The sequence below is a fragment of the Carcharhinus amblyrhynchos genome, chromosome 29, assembly GCF_965287045.1.
Source record: "Carcharhinus amblyrhynchos chromosome 29, sCarAmb.v2.hapA, whole genome shotgun sequence".
In the NCBI taxonomy this organism is placed as follows: domain Eukaryota; kingdom Metazoa; phylum Chordata; class Chondrichthyes; order Carcharhiniformes; family Carcharhinidae; genus Carcharhinus; species Carcharhinus amblyrhynchos.
The window spans coordinates 21,034,494-21,050,784 of record NC_137352.1 but is presented as its reverse complement, the minus strand read 5'-3'; the positions used below and the strand labels follow the sequence as shown (position 1 = coordinate 21,050,784).

At 42.8% G+C, this 16,291-nt stretch overlaps 1 protein-coding gene across 1 annotated transcript in view; it reads right to left on the bottom strand.

The window, feature by feature from the left end:
* Nucleotides 1-366: 366 nt before the first annotated feature.
* Nucleotides 367-16,291, bottom strand: part of igsf9bb (immunoglobulin superfamily, member 9Bb) — a 660,581-nt gene continuing 644,656 nt past the window's right edge. Inside the window, exons 19-20 of the mRNA XM_080214744.1 lie at nt 14,045-14,166; nt 367-951 (exon numbers count right to left, since the gene is read on the bottom strand). Of these exons, the coding sequence (XP_080070870.1) occupies nt 725-951; nt 14,045-14,166 (349 nt within the window). The 3' untranslated portion in view covers nt 367-724. The remainder of the gene's footprint in view (nt 952-14,044; nt 14,167-16,291) is intronic.

Sequence of the window (16,291 nt, the reverse complement as noted above, 5' to 3'; positions counted from 1 at the left end):
GAAATAACGTAAGGGGCAAAAAAAAGGTTTCAACAAACTGCAACAAGCATGTGCCATTCAGTATTAAACTTTCATTCTAAATCTTACTGCATATAAAGTATTACTTCACTGTTTCAGATATGCTATACAAAAGCCACAAACTCAGCACCTGACATGGCACCATCTTGAGTGGGAGAGTGAGATGGAGCATATGCACCCATAGGAAACTGTGACATCGTAAAGCAGCAAGATCTGTGGAAAGACAACTAACAACTTCACAGTTTCATTTACATGTCATCACTGAGCGATCTGTCACACCAACGTTACAAAATTACCTTGGAGGCAACATGACACCACTGATGGGCAGATAATCATTCCCCACATGTGGTGTGTGTATGTGTGTGTGTGTGTGTCATTATATTGGTGGCGTAAAATTATTACAAACTACATGTTTCTTCACATCATTTTTTTCAAGCACTTAAACTAAGTAGGCTGGCGAAACAAAACACTGCCACCCTTTAAGTAGACCTTTCAAAGGGGTATATACGAATACGGTGTCGATACTTTTAATTGTGGGGTAGGTAGTTAAGAAAATAGCGCTGCAGCACTGCTGTTTGCACAACTGAGACCACAAGGCTAACTTCTACCACAGAGTCTGTGCTCAATTTCTTTTGAGCAGAGAAACACATTCTGTACACAGATTTACAAATATTGTCAAGTATTTTGTTAAAACTAATCACTATTACTAGAGCCGTGTTGCCTGCCCATGGTATTCTTCGTGATCCACCTGATCCAGAATAGCCATTTCGTCCTCAGGCTGGTGTCTGTACTTGTGAAACTCTTCTTTCATGGCAGAAAAATAAGCGTAAGGGTCCTGACGGGAGTGTCTCTTCTTCTTTTGGAGGTAGAGAATGCCTTGGGGCTGGAGAACCTGAGATTCACTGGGCTGCTGGACCTGTGAGATTGGAAAACCTAATGCAAAAATAAAAGGAGAATTTGATTAGATGCCAATGAAATATCAACGATACGTATAGTAGGCCTTAACTTCTTCAGATAGGAATTACGCTCGGTGCTACCAACAGTAGTTGGTTGAGAGGCAGCACAAATTGTGGGAAATAAGTCTACAATACAATACTTTTACTACAGAAACAGTCTGAATTTTCTTGGCCTCTTGGAGATGGGGGGTAATGGTAGGGGGCTGTATTAGATTGGCTGCCTGATGCGTTCCTACCTCCAGTGTTTGTCTGGGGTGAACTGGGAACTGTGATTGCTCTCCAGGGAGGCAGGGGCCAATTACTGCAGTTGAGGCACTGCCTAGGGGTCTATGTCATTAGAGTGGCCCTCCCACTACTGGGTGCAGAGGTTTCCAGGTAATTTGAGATGGTCTCCTGGTGGCCGGCCAAGGGACCATTGGACTGGGAGGCTCAATGACAGGGCAGGAAGGGGATGGAGTGGTGAAAAGCCGCAGTCTTTTCAGTGAATAGTTCCGCAGAGTGATTTTCCGTCAACCTATGGACTTCAGGCCTCTTTAATATATAACTTCAATGCAGGTGGCAGAGATGCCTTTGTTCTTAACCATCTGCCTCTCCTGGTGAACCTGCTGACCTGACATTTCTGTTGGTCCTCTGGTTGGGCCTGTTGCAATGTGGAGATGCCGGCGTTGGACTGTGGTAAACACAGTAAGAAGTCTCACAACACCAGGTTAAAGTCTAACAGGTTTATTTGGCAGTAAATGCCACTAGCTTTCGCAATGCTGTTCCTTCATCAGGTGAGTGGAGAGTTCTTCTCACAACAGTGCATATAAAGGTACACACAGTTTACAGAATACAGATTAAAATGCGAGTCGTTACAGCTAATCAAGCCTTAAAGGTGCAGACAATGTGAGTGGAGATAGTATTAAGCTTAGGTTAAAGAGATGTGTATTATCTCCAGACAGGACAGTAAATGAAATGTTGCAAGTTCAGGCAAGTCATGGGGGTTACAGACAGTGTTACGTGAACCCAAGATCCCGGTTGAAGCCGTCCTCATGTGTGTGGAACTTGGCTATCAGTTTCTGCTCAGCGACTCTGCACTAACGTATGTCGTGAAGGCCGCCTTGGAGCCTTTGTCCACAGCAAACTACCCAGCCTTCAGGAGAACAGCGACCACAACACCACACAACCTTGCCATAGGACTATTACTTACGTGGCGAAAAACTGCAGCAGGCGACGGTGCAGAGGGACCTCAGGGTCCTTGTGCATGAGTCGCAAAAACCCAGCCTGCAAGTGCAGCAGGTGGTCAGGAAGGCGAATGGGATGCTGGCCTTCATAGCGAGGGGGATTGAATATAAAAGTAGGGAGGTCTTGCTGCAGCTGTATAGGGCATTGGTGAGGCCGCAGCTGGAGTACTGTGTGCAGTTTTGGGCGCCGCACCTGCGCAAGGATATTTTGGCCCTGGAGGGAGTGCAGAGGAGGTTTACTAGGCTGATACCGGATTTGAGGGGGTTGAGCTATGAGGAGAGGCTGAATAAACTAGGCTTGTACTCGTTAGAGTTTAGAAGAATGAGGGGAGATCTCATTGAGACGTATAAGATGATGAATGGGATGGATAGGATAGAGGTGGAAAGACTCTTCCCGCTCAAAAAAGACAGTAGGACTAGGGGGCACAGCCTCAAGATAAAGGGGGGGCGGTTCAGAACGGAGTTGAGGAGGAACTTCTTCACTCAAAGGGTGGTGAATCTCTGGAATTCTCTGCCCGTTGAAGTGGTGGAGGCTGCCTCGCTAAATATTTTTAAGAAGCGGGTTGATGGGTTTTTGATAAGAGAGGGGATTAAGGGTTATGGGGAGAGGGCGGGAAAGTGGAACTGAGCCACGACAGATCAGCCATGATCTTATTGAATGGCGGGGCAGGCTCGAAGGGCCAGATGGCCTACTCCTGCTCCTATTTCTTATGTTCTTATGTTCTTATGTTCTTATAGCAACCTCTGCAAGACATGCCGGATCATCGACATGGATGCCGTCATCTCATGTGAGAACACCATCCACCAGGTACACAGCACATACTTCTGCAACTCGGCCAATGTTGTCTACCTGATATGCTGCAGGGGGGGATGTCCCGAAGCATGGTATATCGGGGAGACCATGTAGACGCTACGACAACGGATGAATGAATACCGCTAGACAATCACCAGGTAAGACTGTTTCCTTCCTGTTGGCGAACACTTCAGCGGTCATGGGCATTCAGCCTCTGATCTTCAAGTAAATGTTCTCCAAGGCGGCCTTCATGACATACGACAGCGCAGAGTTGCTGAGCAGAAACTTATTGCCAAGTTCCGCACACATGAGGATGGTTTCAACCGGGATCTTGGGTTCATGTCACACTATCTGTAACCCCCATGACTTGCCTGAACTTGCAACATCTCACTTACTGTCCTGTCTGGAGACAATACACATCTCTTTAACCCATGCTTAATGCTATCTCCACGCACATTTTCTGCACTTTTAAGACTTGAATAGCAGATTAGCTGTAAATATTCGCATTCTAATCAGTATTCAGTAAACTGTGTGTGCCTTTATATGCCCTGTTTGTGATCAGAACTCTCTACTCACCTGAAGAAGGAACAGCGTTCCAAAAGTTAGTGGTGTTTCCTACCAAATAAACCTGTTGCACTTTAACCTGGTGTTGTGAGACTTCTTACTGGACCTGTTGCCTCAGGAACGCATCTGCCATCCTCAACTGGACAGCAAGCACAGAGGAGGCTAATTAGGAGGCCAGTGGGCCCACCGCTCATATGAATCCAATGTTGGAGTTCCAATGCCCCCTGAAAATAAGAACATAAGAACATAAGAAATAGGAGCAGGAGTAGGCCATCTGGCCCTTCGAGCCTGCCCCGCCATTCAATAAGATCATGGCTGATCTGTCGTGGCTCAGTTCCACTTTCCCGCCCTCTCCCCATAACCCTTAATCCCCTCTCTTATCAAAAACCCATCAACCCGCTTCTTAAAAATATTTAGCGAGGCAGCCTCCACCACTTCAACGGGCAGAGAATTCCAGAGATTCACCACCCTTTGAGTGAAGAAGTTCCTCCTCAACTCCGTTCTGAACCGCCCCCCCTTTATCTTGAGGCTGTGCCCCCTAGTCCTACTGTCTTTTTTGAGCGGGAAGAGTCTTTCCACCTCTATCCTATCCATCCCATTCATCATCTTATACGTCTCAATGAGATCTCCCCTCATTCTTCTAAACTCTAACGAGTACAAGCCTAGTTTATTCAGCCTCTCCTCATAGCTCAACCCCCTCAACTCCGGTATCAGCCTAGTAAACCTCCTCTGCACTCCCTCCAAGGCCAAAATATCCTTGCGCAGGTGCGGCGCCCAAAACTGCACACAGTACTCCAGCTGCGGCCTCACCAATGCCCTATACAGCTGCAGCAAGACCTCCCTACTTTTATATTCAATCCCCCTCGCTATGAAGGCCAGCATCCCATTCGCCTTCCTGACCACCTGCTGCACCTGCAGGCTGGGTTTTTGCGACTCATGCACAAGGACCCCGAGGTCCCTCTGCACCGTCGCCTGCTGCAGTTTTTCGCCACGTAAGTAATAGTCCTTCCTACCATTCTTCCTACCAAAGTGGACCACCTCACACTTGCCAACATTAAATTCCATTTGCCATTTCCTGGCCCATTCGCCCAGCCTATCTAGATCCTTCTGCAGACTCTCCACACCCTCCGCAAATCCCAGCCCAATGAGCCAATTTTCCCATTTCTAGCATGCATTGAATTATTAAAAATCTACCAAGATGCTAACAATCAAAATTGACCTTTTTGCTAATTTTCTGTCTTCTCTTGGTGGAAGTGCTGACTCCTACTGGGTTGGCATTGGCATCAGTTGCCTTTCAGACCTTTCCTCATGTATGAGGCTGCACAGTGTTGGGAGATTATTCAGCTGAACGGACATCACAGCCGAGGCGAATACAATCCTCACCCAACATTTACGTTGCTAGCAGTCATTGGGAATCCCGACTAAATGTTCTCTACTTAGCTCTGAAGTGGCAAAGACAATTATTGAGTCTTGGCAGCTGTTCAAGTAGGGATGAAGAAAACAAATGTGTATAGATTGGGACGCTTGGCTCTATGTGTTTCACCTGTACACTGCTTTCAGAAACAGTGTACTATGGATCCAAGAGGGATTAGCTTTCCATCACAGTGAAAAGCTGTATTGGAAAATACAGATACCAATTCTGGTACAAATGAACAATTGTACCAAAGAACAAAATCCTAGAATACATCCTCAGTAAGTATTCAATGCCTTTGGTACTTAATGAAAAGGTAAAAATTTACTTAAAATAAAAGTTTAAAGCTATCTTAAGACTGTATCCTTTATTATTTAGCTGTTTCCCTCATTTCTCTGCATATCTTTGTCACATATTTTATCCTGAGTTAGAAGCCAGATCTGTACCCAAAACCACGTGCACGTGTAGTTCTGCACATGCTTGCTAGGAAGTTAGGTGTAACAAATTGATCAGTGTTAACGAGCACATCAGCTTTCTTCTCCCCCCACCCCCTGCTTTAAGGAATTATAACAGGCGGGATTTTCCAGCTGCGCTTGCCCTAAGACCGGAAAATCTCACTCCGGGTCAATGGACCTTTGCATGGTCCTGTCCCGCCTGCTACGATTCCTATGGCAGACAGGATGGGAAAATTCCACTCTTAGCCTCTGTTCAACAATTCCAAATAGCAGCTTGGCTGATATAGAAACCTCCCCAGCTTGTTACTTCACCAGGTAACACAATTAGAAATCCATTGGGTGGCAAGACCAACGAGGGGGGTGTCATTATCTGAGGATGACTAAGGCCGGAATTCTACAACCACGTCTGCGGCTGGGATTCTCCGGTCCTGCTGCTGTGAATGGAGATTTGGCTGAGTACCAAGTACACCGTTTTCAGTGGGAGCGGAGGTGGGGCGTACGATATCAGAATATTCCAGTTTAACACAATGCTGAACTTTGAAAACAGCTGCTTAATTTGATTTGACATTACCTACAAACACGCTTATCTAATTCTGAGGGTAAAATGCAGCTTTAGGGCAGTAGATACATTTACAAACCTGTGTTGAGGTGGATAGCCCTCTGCCATAATCATAAAAATAATTGGTTTTCTATTAAGTCTGATGATGAAGACTCGAACACGATTGTAAGACTATATCAGAAAGTGCAGATAAATTGGATCGATGAAAAAATATTAGAATACATCCTCAATAAATATGCCAATGCCTTTAAAATGTAACATGTATTTTTACTGAAAATATTAAACTGAATGAAATCACAAGTGCAAACCCCAAAATGCATGTTTGACGTTATAAAGCCAGTCAAAAAAGGTCAGTTCGAAAAGTGCACTATATCAGTGAGCTATCCGAAGTACAAAATAATGTCAATATTCATAGAATCCCAGTGCAGAAGGAGGCCATTTGGCCCATCGAGCCTGCACCAACAACACTCCCACCCAGGCTCTATCCCCATAACGCCATATATTTACCATGCTGGCCACCCTAACACTAAGGGGCAATTTAGCACAGCCAGTCAACCTAATTTACACCTTAGGGGGAAATTGGAGCACCCAGAGGAAGTCCACACAGGCACAGGGAGAGTGTGCAAACTCCACACAGTCACCCAAGGCCAGAATTCAACCCCGGTCTCTGGTGCTGTGAGGCAGCTATGCTAACCACTGTGTCACCCATATATGCTATTGGCTTTCCATTAGGTTTGATGATGAAGACTAGAACATGAATGTAAGACTACATCAGAAAATACAGAGAGCAATGTCATCATACATGGTGCAAGAACAAAAAAAAGCCCACTTGTTTTGTCAAGCTTACCTCCTTTTCAAGACAAACGGGCAAACTCTAATCTCATGAAAATTGGAGTAGAGTAATATCAAACCTTGGAACTGGAAAAGTGCAAATTTTGAGGCAGAAATGGCAATATCAGTGAGCATGCAAGCATGAATGGTCCAGAGATTATTGCACAATACCTTATTTTCTAGACCTTGGTCGCATCACCAAGGTTTGCAGTACAACTTGGTGCTTACACACGATGTGACCTTGGGCTGCAAAACACGAATTGTGCAATTAATCGCACAGCCTTTCCTCAGATAGAAATCATGCCACGGCTTTCTTGACCAATTTTAAGTGTGAAGGTGCTCAAGACATAAGGCCGGAATTCTCCAACCTTCTTGGGGCTGGGGCTCTCCAGTCCTGCTGCAGCAAACGGAGCGGCAAGCTCTCCGTTCTCACTAACAGTAGTGGCGAGGTGCACAAGACGGGAAAATTCTGGTCTTAGTCCTTGAGTCACCCTCTCGTCCTCTGTATCTTGATTTATTTCATTAAGCCATGCATTGTTTTCGAAACCTTTGTGTCTGATCGAAGAAGTCAAGTGCTCTGGAAAGACATAGTAATTATCTGTAATCAATTAGTCACTTTCAATTTGGCATTATTTAATTAAAATTAGGTTATTAAGGTTATATAAATTGGCAATCTTTTTGCTATATGTATTTTTGGCTAATTCCAAGCAAAGGTTTGATATTAAAATGTAGATACCACTGGGGAAGGTGCAGAGTATATACATGAATATCAAAGCAAGGCACTATATTTCTCATTGTTACTCTCAAATCAGCCCAGAGGAAGAAGTGAAAGTCTCTTTCTGATGGTAGTTAAAGGTCTGGAATGAAATGAGTTTGCAAAATCTTGGGTAATTCCTCATGGGCGCAGAACCACAGCATAACATTGCTCACAATTCAATATTAATTGGACATTCTCACCCAGAAATGCCAGAGGGTGGTTAATATAAACAAAGAAACTCTCATATGAAGTGAAGTTAAGGATTCTGTTCTGGGTTTGAGTTTAACAGTGAAACATATTTTGCAGGATTACACAGGGAATTCTACACTGCTGATAACAATTGTGACAATTGATGTTGGAGTGAATGCTGTTGACACTGTCAGCAATAAGCACTCTTGTGGGATGTGACTTTTCATAGAGTGAACTGCATGCAGATGAATTCCCTCCACGACATCAACTCTGATGATGAATATACAGCCAAGCAAAGTTATTGGAAGCAGCATATTTCTGCTTTTTTTCATACAAAATATGTCTCATTACATTGTATTTACACGTATTCAGAGTTGACAATGTCAAGTTTATTTTTGAAATTATTCCGGTTAATTTTGGCAGTGGATTGGTTGAAAAAAAGATCATTTTCAAAAGCTAGCCTTTTTACTTTCCTACAGCAGTTAGTATTGTGCAACATTTCAATGGTTCTGTTTTTTGCCTTTTCACAAAAAGGTAAGGACTAAGTTCTCTCTGAAAGCTACCTCTGGATTTACAGAATCAGTGCTACCTGTGGGCGAACAGGCTTTAGTTGATGGCTCACTCTGAGGCTCTGAGAACTGTATGCCAAGGAAGTCCTCGGCTTAAAGGCTGCTCAGTGCTCTGTCAAGGAAGTTAGTAATAAAATTCCCAACATTGTCTGTTCAGGAGGGGGAAAGTGACCATGGTTTTCCTTTTTTTTAATTCATTCGTGGGACATGGGCATCGCTGGCTGGCTAACATTTATTGCCCACTCCTAGTTACTCAAGGGCAGTTGAGAGTCAACCACATTACTGTGGCACATGTAGGCCAGACCAGGTAAGGACTGCAGATTTCCTTCCCTAAAGGACATTAGTGAACCAGATGGCTTTTTCCAACAATTGACGATGGTTTCATGGTCATCAGTAGATTCTTAATCCCAAATATTTTTTATTGAATTCGAATTCCAACATATGCCATCATGGGATTTGAACCCCGGACCCAGAACATTTGCTGGGTTTCTGGATCAATATTCTAGCGATAATACCACTCGGCCATTGCCTCCCCAATATTCAGTGACCTCCTCTGGGAATTCACTGGCATGATATCTGGGATGAAAAATTGTAGATATGAGGAGGACCTTAGATACTGGAATTATTTTTGCTGGGCCAGAGGAATCTAAGAGCAGAATAAATAGCATCTTTTAAAATAATTTAAAGGTTATGATAAAGTGACAGCAGAAAGACTATTTCCTCTGAATTGGCATGCCAATTCAGCAAAGATGGGTCATCAATTTAAAATGACCACTAAGAGAATAAAAATAATGATTAGGCACTTCTGTTTATAGCATAGTTGGTAGAGCAACCACTGTGCCACGGGGAATGGTTGAAGCAGAACCAATTAAGAGTAGAGCAGGCAAATATTTGGATTAGAGGAAATAGAGGTGATCGAGGAAAAGAAGCATACTTGTGGGATTAGTTTTGGATTTCTGGAATAAAGAGTTGGCACAATGATGATGCTCCTTCTGTGCTGTAAGGTTATATAAGGTTGTAGGCGAGGATAGACTTGTCCTGGCCCACACAGTTAAATTATGGCATGGTGGCCTTGTGACTAGCATTGCTACCTCACAGCACCAGAGATCCGGCTTCAATTCTGGCCTCAAGTCACTGTCTGTGTGAAGTTTGTACATTCTGTCCGTGTCTGTGTGGGTTTTCTCTGGGTGCTTTGGTTTCCTCCCACAGTCCAAAGATGCGCAGGTTAGGTGGATTGGCCAAGGTAAAATTGTCCCAAGGAATGTAAGGTAGGAGGATTAGTGGGGTAAATACATGGGGTAATAAGGATAGAGCGGGAAGGAGGGCCTGGATAAGATACTCTGTGAGAGAATCGATGCAGGCTTGATGGGCCAAATGGCCTCCTTCTGAACTGTAAGGATTCTATGATCACTTTATGATGCTCATTGTCAAAGTTCAGATCTGAAAATAGTCACTTGAGTGAAGTATTGAAGAGGTGTCATGACCAAATCCTAGTGTGAGCCATTGCCTTTAGGAAAGTAATGTGTCGGAGAAAGTTTTTAAAAGCACAAATATGAAGCGATACATTTTCTCACATAAAACAGAATTAAGCAACCAAAATAACACCAATAATTAAATGAAATGCTGAAATGCACAGTGGGCAGAAGCAGTGACAAATTAAGTGAAAAAAAATACAATTTATTTGACAATAACTAAGATCTTTCTTACCAGGCAACCCTGCAGACCAATTGTATAATCCAAAAAGGAATCAAAATTGGGACTTGCTTTCTAAATTATGATCTGGAGACTGAGTTCCTCTTTGAGTTTTGAGCTTTTAGATGGACATCACAGACTGCATATGGAGAACCCTATGAGGTTTAAAATGTTAGACACTCTGATGATAGGGATCCATCAGTACCCCAGCATTCCTCATGACTGCCCAGTTTACTATGGGCGCAGTATCTTTGGGAATGTTGGAAGGAGGATGCAAAGGCTACAATAGGAGATCAGGAAATCCCCTTGGAGATTCCATCCATCCTGTTCTAGTCAATTGAACAGTCTGTTCAATCAACGCATGGCACAATGTGTTGTAAAGTATTTCATTTTAACATGCTGAAAACTGCGGCTGGATTTAACCAGCATGAGCAGATGGATTAGGTAGGACTTAATCTCACATCAAAAAGACCACAAATATGATTTACAAAAATAACAGGGCAACCAGATCCACTGAATGATTAGAGTAATTAGAATAACTAGAGTTACATAACAATTGGTAGGTATTGGTAGTATTCCACACAGATCTGATTTTAGACAGCAGTTAGATTGGAATTTCATAAGGCCTGTCTTATGAAGTCTCTTGCATTGCTGGCAGGCCAGAGTTATACTCTTAACTGTGTATCCACCCATGTCACGTCACAATCAGCTAGAAAGGAGTTCTGCACATGGGTGAATGGATGTGGATCACGAGCTCTGTTTTGTCAGTGGCTAATTTTTCAATGAATTTGATTTGATTTACTGTTGTCACGTATTAGTATACAGTGAAAAGTATTGTTTCTTGCGCGTTATACAGATAAAACATATGGTACATAGAGAAGGAACGGAGAGGGTGCAGAATGCAGTCATAGCTATGGTATAGAGAAAGATCAACTTAATATAAGGCAGGTCCATTCAAAAGCCTGATGGCTGCAGGGAAGAAGTTGTTCTTGAGTCGGTTGATAAATGACCTCTGACTTTTGTATCTTTTTCCCAATGGAAGAAGATGGGTGAGAGTATGTCCAGGTTGCATGGGGTCCTTGATTATGCGGACTGCTTTTCTGAGGCAGGGAGAAGTATAGACAGAGTCAATGGATGGAAGGCTGGTTTGCGTAATAGACTGGGCTTTGTTCACAATGCTTTGTAGTTTCTTGCAGTCTTGGTCAGAGCAAGAGCTGTGACGCATAGGGAGATGATGTTTTCTATGGTGCATCTGTAAACATTGGTGAAAGTCGTAGTGGACATGAAAATGTACCTCAGGGGGATATCTCTTCCATACAAAGATCCCATGCATTCCAATAGATTGCCTGGGTGCTGATTTTGATCTTTCATCTTGCCAAAGTTGCAATGAACTTGAACCAATGTGAGACAATCTTCTGCCAGTGTTTTACATTGTTGGACATGAGTAATCCTTGGTATCACATCAAGATCTGACACTGATGTTATATTGCTAATCACATGCTTCATTAATTCAATGGATGTTAGTTTCACTGGCCAGCATTTATTGCCCATCCCTGATTGCTCCTAAGAAGATGGTGATGAGCTGTGTTCTTGAACAACTGCAGTCTCTGAGCAGTGCTGTTGGGGAGAGACTTCCAGGATTTTGAACCAGTGACAGCAAAGGAATAGTGATAAATTTCCAGTGTGGATGGTTAGTGATTTGAAGGGGAAGTGCTGGTGCTGTCATGTATCTGCTGCTCTTGTCTTGCTAGATTGTAGTGGCCGTGAAGATGCTGTCTAAGGAACCTTGGTGAGTTCCTGCAGTGCATCTTGTAGATAGTACATGTTGCAGTTACTGTGCATCAGTGGTGGAGAGATGAATGTTTCTGGATGAAGTGCCAATCAAGAGGGCTTTGTCCTGGATGGTGTCAAGCTTCTTGAGTGTTGTTGGAGTTGCACTCAATCAGGCAAGTCAGGAGCATTCCATCATGATTCCATTCCTATTAGTTACTGCCCTCCTTCTCCCCACACCCTACCTTACCCTCACAGTATAAATCTTGCCTGATTTTCCTTGTCTTCAACTCTGATGAAGGGTCATCCTAATTTAAATGTTGGCTCCATCCTCTCTCCACAGGTCCTGTCACACCTGCCGAGATTTTCCAGCATTTTCTGTTTTTGTGTCAGTATTCTGTCACACTCCTGACATGTGCTTTACAGACAGTGGACAGGCTTTAGGGAGTCAAGGGGTGAGTTATTCACCACAGGATCCTTAGCCTCTGACCTGCTCTTGTAGCCACAGTTTTTATATGGTTAGTCCAGGTAAGCTTCTGGTCAATGGTAACCAAATCTGCTTCAAAATGACCCAATAATGACAGTACAACTAATGTTCAAGACTGAAAAATGAACAGAACTTCATGATGTTGGGACTAACCTCATAGTTGCAGTGAATACTTCAGATTTTTACAGTAAGTTTTTGTAATGCATATTTACCTGTTTTCTTTCTATTTACAAGTATTTTTCTGACTCATACTAGGCCAACTCTGTCTTTTTCAAATATTTCTGACATAAAGGGAAATAAAAACTGGAAGTGTTGGAAATACTCAGCATGTACGGTGGTTCTATTGACATCAAAGAACCCCAGATTACATGGGCTGTTGAGGGCCCATCTGTGTCTGGTGAGTGCATGAGCTGGCCATTTCAAGGACAGTAGCAAAATGTCGGAAACTTGGACATTGGCACAAACACATCAGTCATTGGCATGCCACGATTTTCAGCGTGCAGTTGTACAATTCCTGTCCAGCAGAGCTACTGAAACTCCAGTCTCCAGTGTTCTGAATACATCAAAGCTATTCAATGGGTATCCTATTTTATGTAAGATGAGTAAGAGATTTTGATATACAAAATTGGATAGAAATATAAGAATTTGGCTGGGATTTTCCAGTCCTGCTGTGTTGGGTTTCCCTGTGGTGGACGCAGTGAGCCACTTAAATCTCTGTTGACTCCAATAGGACTGGAAGATCCTACTGTTTTTCATTAAAATTTATCCACTACAGTGAACAAAATCCAAACATGTTTTTTTACTTAAAAGGGACTATCGTCTGAGACCATTCATAGAATCCCTACAGTGCAGAGGGAGACCATTCAGCCCATTGAGTCTGCACCGACCACAATCCCACATTCCCACAGCCCCATGTTTTTACCCTGCTACATCCCCTGATACTAAGTGGCAATTTACCATAGCCAGTCAACCTAACCAGCATATCTTTGGATTGTGGGAGGAAACCGGAGCATCCGGAGGAAACTGTGCAGACACGAGGAGAATGTGCAAACTCCACACAGATAGTGACTCAAGCCGGGAATCGAAGCCGGGTCCCTGGCACTGTCAGGCAGCAGTGCTAACTACTGTGCCACCATTCCACCCAGAGCATGTTTCCTTAGAGCAAAGGATGGTTGCTTAGGTCAGCCTTGACATTAATGTGTCTTGCTTCAGGCTTAGATGTTCTTCAGAAGTAAAAGTTAGCCCAATCCTCCATTGGGTAACCCTCTTCCACAATCAACTCAACAGAGATTTTCATCAGATGAAGGCTAGTCGTACCTGTATAGAATTTATCAAACTGATCAAAGTACCTTGAAAGTTGCATTTGAGTAAAAAAGCCCCTCCCCCTAAAAAATTATAAACCTTTTGCGTTTATATAAACTCTATCATGATACACAGGATGTGATATTAGTTCAAACAACGTGAACTAAAGTCTAAGGATGATTGTTTGAGATATCATATGTACAACAACTTTATGCCACCTTTTTCAACTGTAGTACTAACCTATTTGTAGCAGTTAGGTTAATAAATAGGTTATAATACTAGATAGAGGAACGTTACATGAATGTATTTGTTACTTGCGTTATCCTAAACATACAAAACAGACGCCAATCTATCAAAGGCAGAATGGATTGGTGAGATACATATACATGACTTATTCATGCTCAGATACTCTTCAAAATTACCGAATGTTCCTCCCCATTTTTCCCCAGTGTTTCACATATCACTCACTGTTTTTTTGCCGCGCCTTTGAAGTAAGCTGGGTTGCCTTCTTGGGCTTTCGCACACGTGAATATCTCAGTACTTCGAAACTCTCAGGTACAGCAGCTGCACCATGTGTATCTGGAGGCCTCCTGTGGGATCAAGATAAACAGAACAGAGAATGGGGAAGAATTCTACTTCAACGCTTGACTTGCAATTGTCTACTATCACTGACAACAGCTTGCTACAGTGAAGCATCCATTCAGTGTAATATACTAACTACAGTTCCTGAGCCAAAACTCAACCATGTGGTTGGACAGATTGGGTCTAATATTCAATCGAGTAGAACTAATTTCAAAATTTATCCCCCATCCAAGTCACATTACCTGAACTCAAATAGATTTTAAAAATACTTCTCATTTTCCTCCCTCTTAATCTGCTTAGGTCAAATTGATCAGCCTATCAAAAAGGAACATGTTGAACGATGCACTTCCAGGATTAGGAAAGTGTCCCTAGAGGACCAAGCATTTGGTAGTGTGTGTGTTGGGAACTGGGGAGGTGATTGGGTTGATCATAGTTCCATTGTCATGGAAAAGTGCCTGCTTTCTGATGAGTATCTTATTACGACAAAAACAAAATGAGGTCTAAAAGTCACCATGATGGAACTGTAAAAGGCAAATATCATAAGCAGAGTCCAACTCACTGTGCACCCTGTCAGATTCAGCATCTCTGTCTACAGGAAAGAACATTGGGTATAAAATTATTACGGCTTATTTTCAGACGCATGGGATACTGAGCCCTCAGTCTTACCGGGCTTTGTTGGCTTAATTTGGGTGAGTTTCCAGGAGCTGTCATGCCTCTATATTTGGATTAGTCCAAAGGCAAGTCCCAAATCGGGGAATGTTGCTAGCGATCAAGGGGGAAGGTCAATCACAGACATAGTTGGGAGATCATCCCACCTAGAATGGGGTAAACCCACATCTACTCTGTTGTTCTTGCATAGGGACTGAAAACAGGCATTAGGTCCCTTCCATACACAAATGACAGATCTAATGACTTTCAGGTGATGTTATCTGACACTTGAGAACGAACCTGACTAAATTTTGGGTTGACTGTCTTTCAGATGTCTTTGAGTTGCAAGTCTGGCTTCCCGAAATTGGGTCTTGTTCACTTGTATGGTGCCCCTAAAACAGGTACCATCATGTCCAATTTTTGATTTTTTTTGTATTCTTTCTCTGCAAAAACTCTTTGGACAATACATGATAAAACATCTTGGAGCAGGATAATGATAAGATGCTGCTGGTTATATGTAAAAAATCAACTCAAATGCCTTAGATGCAAAACTTTGTTCTCCAGTTTTGTACTTTTTCCCATCCCAATTATTTTTGCCTCTTTTTTGTTTTAAGACTATTCCTATGCCACAAACCATACTCTCAAATGAGAGGTAGATTGGTATCCTGCATTGTCTCTCCCATTTGCTGCCTCGAGTCAGGTGCCAGGAATCCTACAGTATATTTAGAAAAAATGTTCCCCTGCCATTACCCTCTCTCAGGCCAGGTGACTCATCATGTAGCAAACGCAAGTGTGAACCCCAGATTCTACAACTCAATAGACATAGGAAGAAATCATCAACCGATTAAACATGGGCAGGGTCAAAGAAAACAGGATAAAATAATCGGAGAATTGAATTGAACTCCGCTAGTTTCTGGAAATGGAATGGAAACAGCATTACTATACAGTGATGGAAAATCCCAACATTGTCGCCAAACTAAATTCTCTCCATCTTTCTTAGAAATATTTCCTATCCTCATTGTTATGAACACTAAACTTAAGAAAGGTGTCAATGTCTGAGGGAATGGTTCATTCATCAATTGGATAGAGATTAACAATGAGGTGGGTCACAATATTTCATTTCATTTTGTTCATTTTAAATTACTTGCAATGAATGTAATGATTAAGTGGTGCCAAAACTGCCTTTTATACTATAAACTGTCATTATATTAATTTTGTTTCTGTACCCTAAGCTGCCACAATAATCTGGACTTGTCACTAACTTGTAGCTCATCTACAAAACTAATGGATAATACAGAAGGCTTCAAATTCCCCCGTGGGGTGTTCACATGATTACCCAATGCATGTTCTTTCCACCCGATACATGGCATTACTTTGGAGACCCAACAAGCCTGCCTTCCCTCTTCCTCTCTGCCCTAAAAGTTGTTCATCAGAATCCCTGGCACTTATCACTAATTGACCACTCTGATATTTTTTGGCCACCTG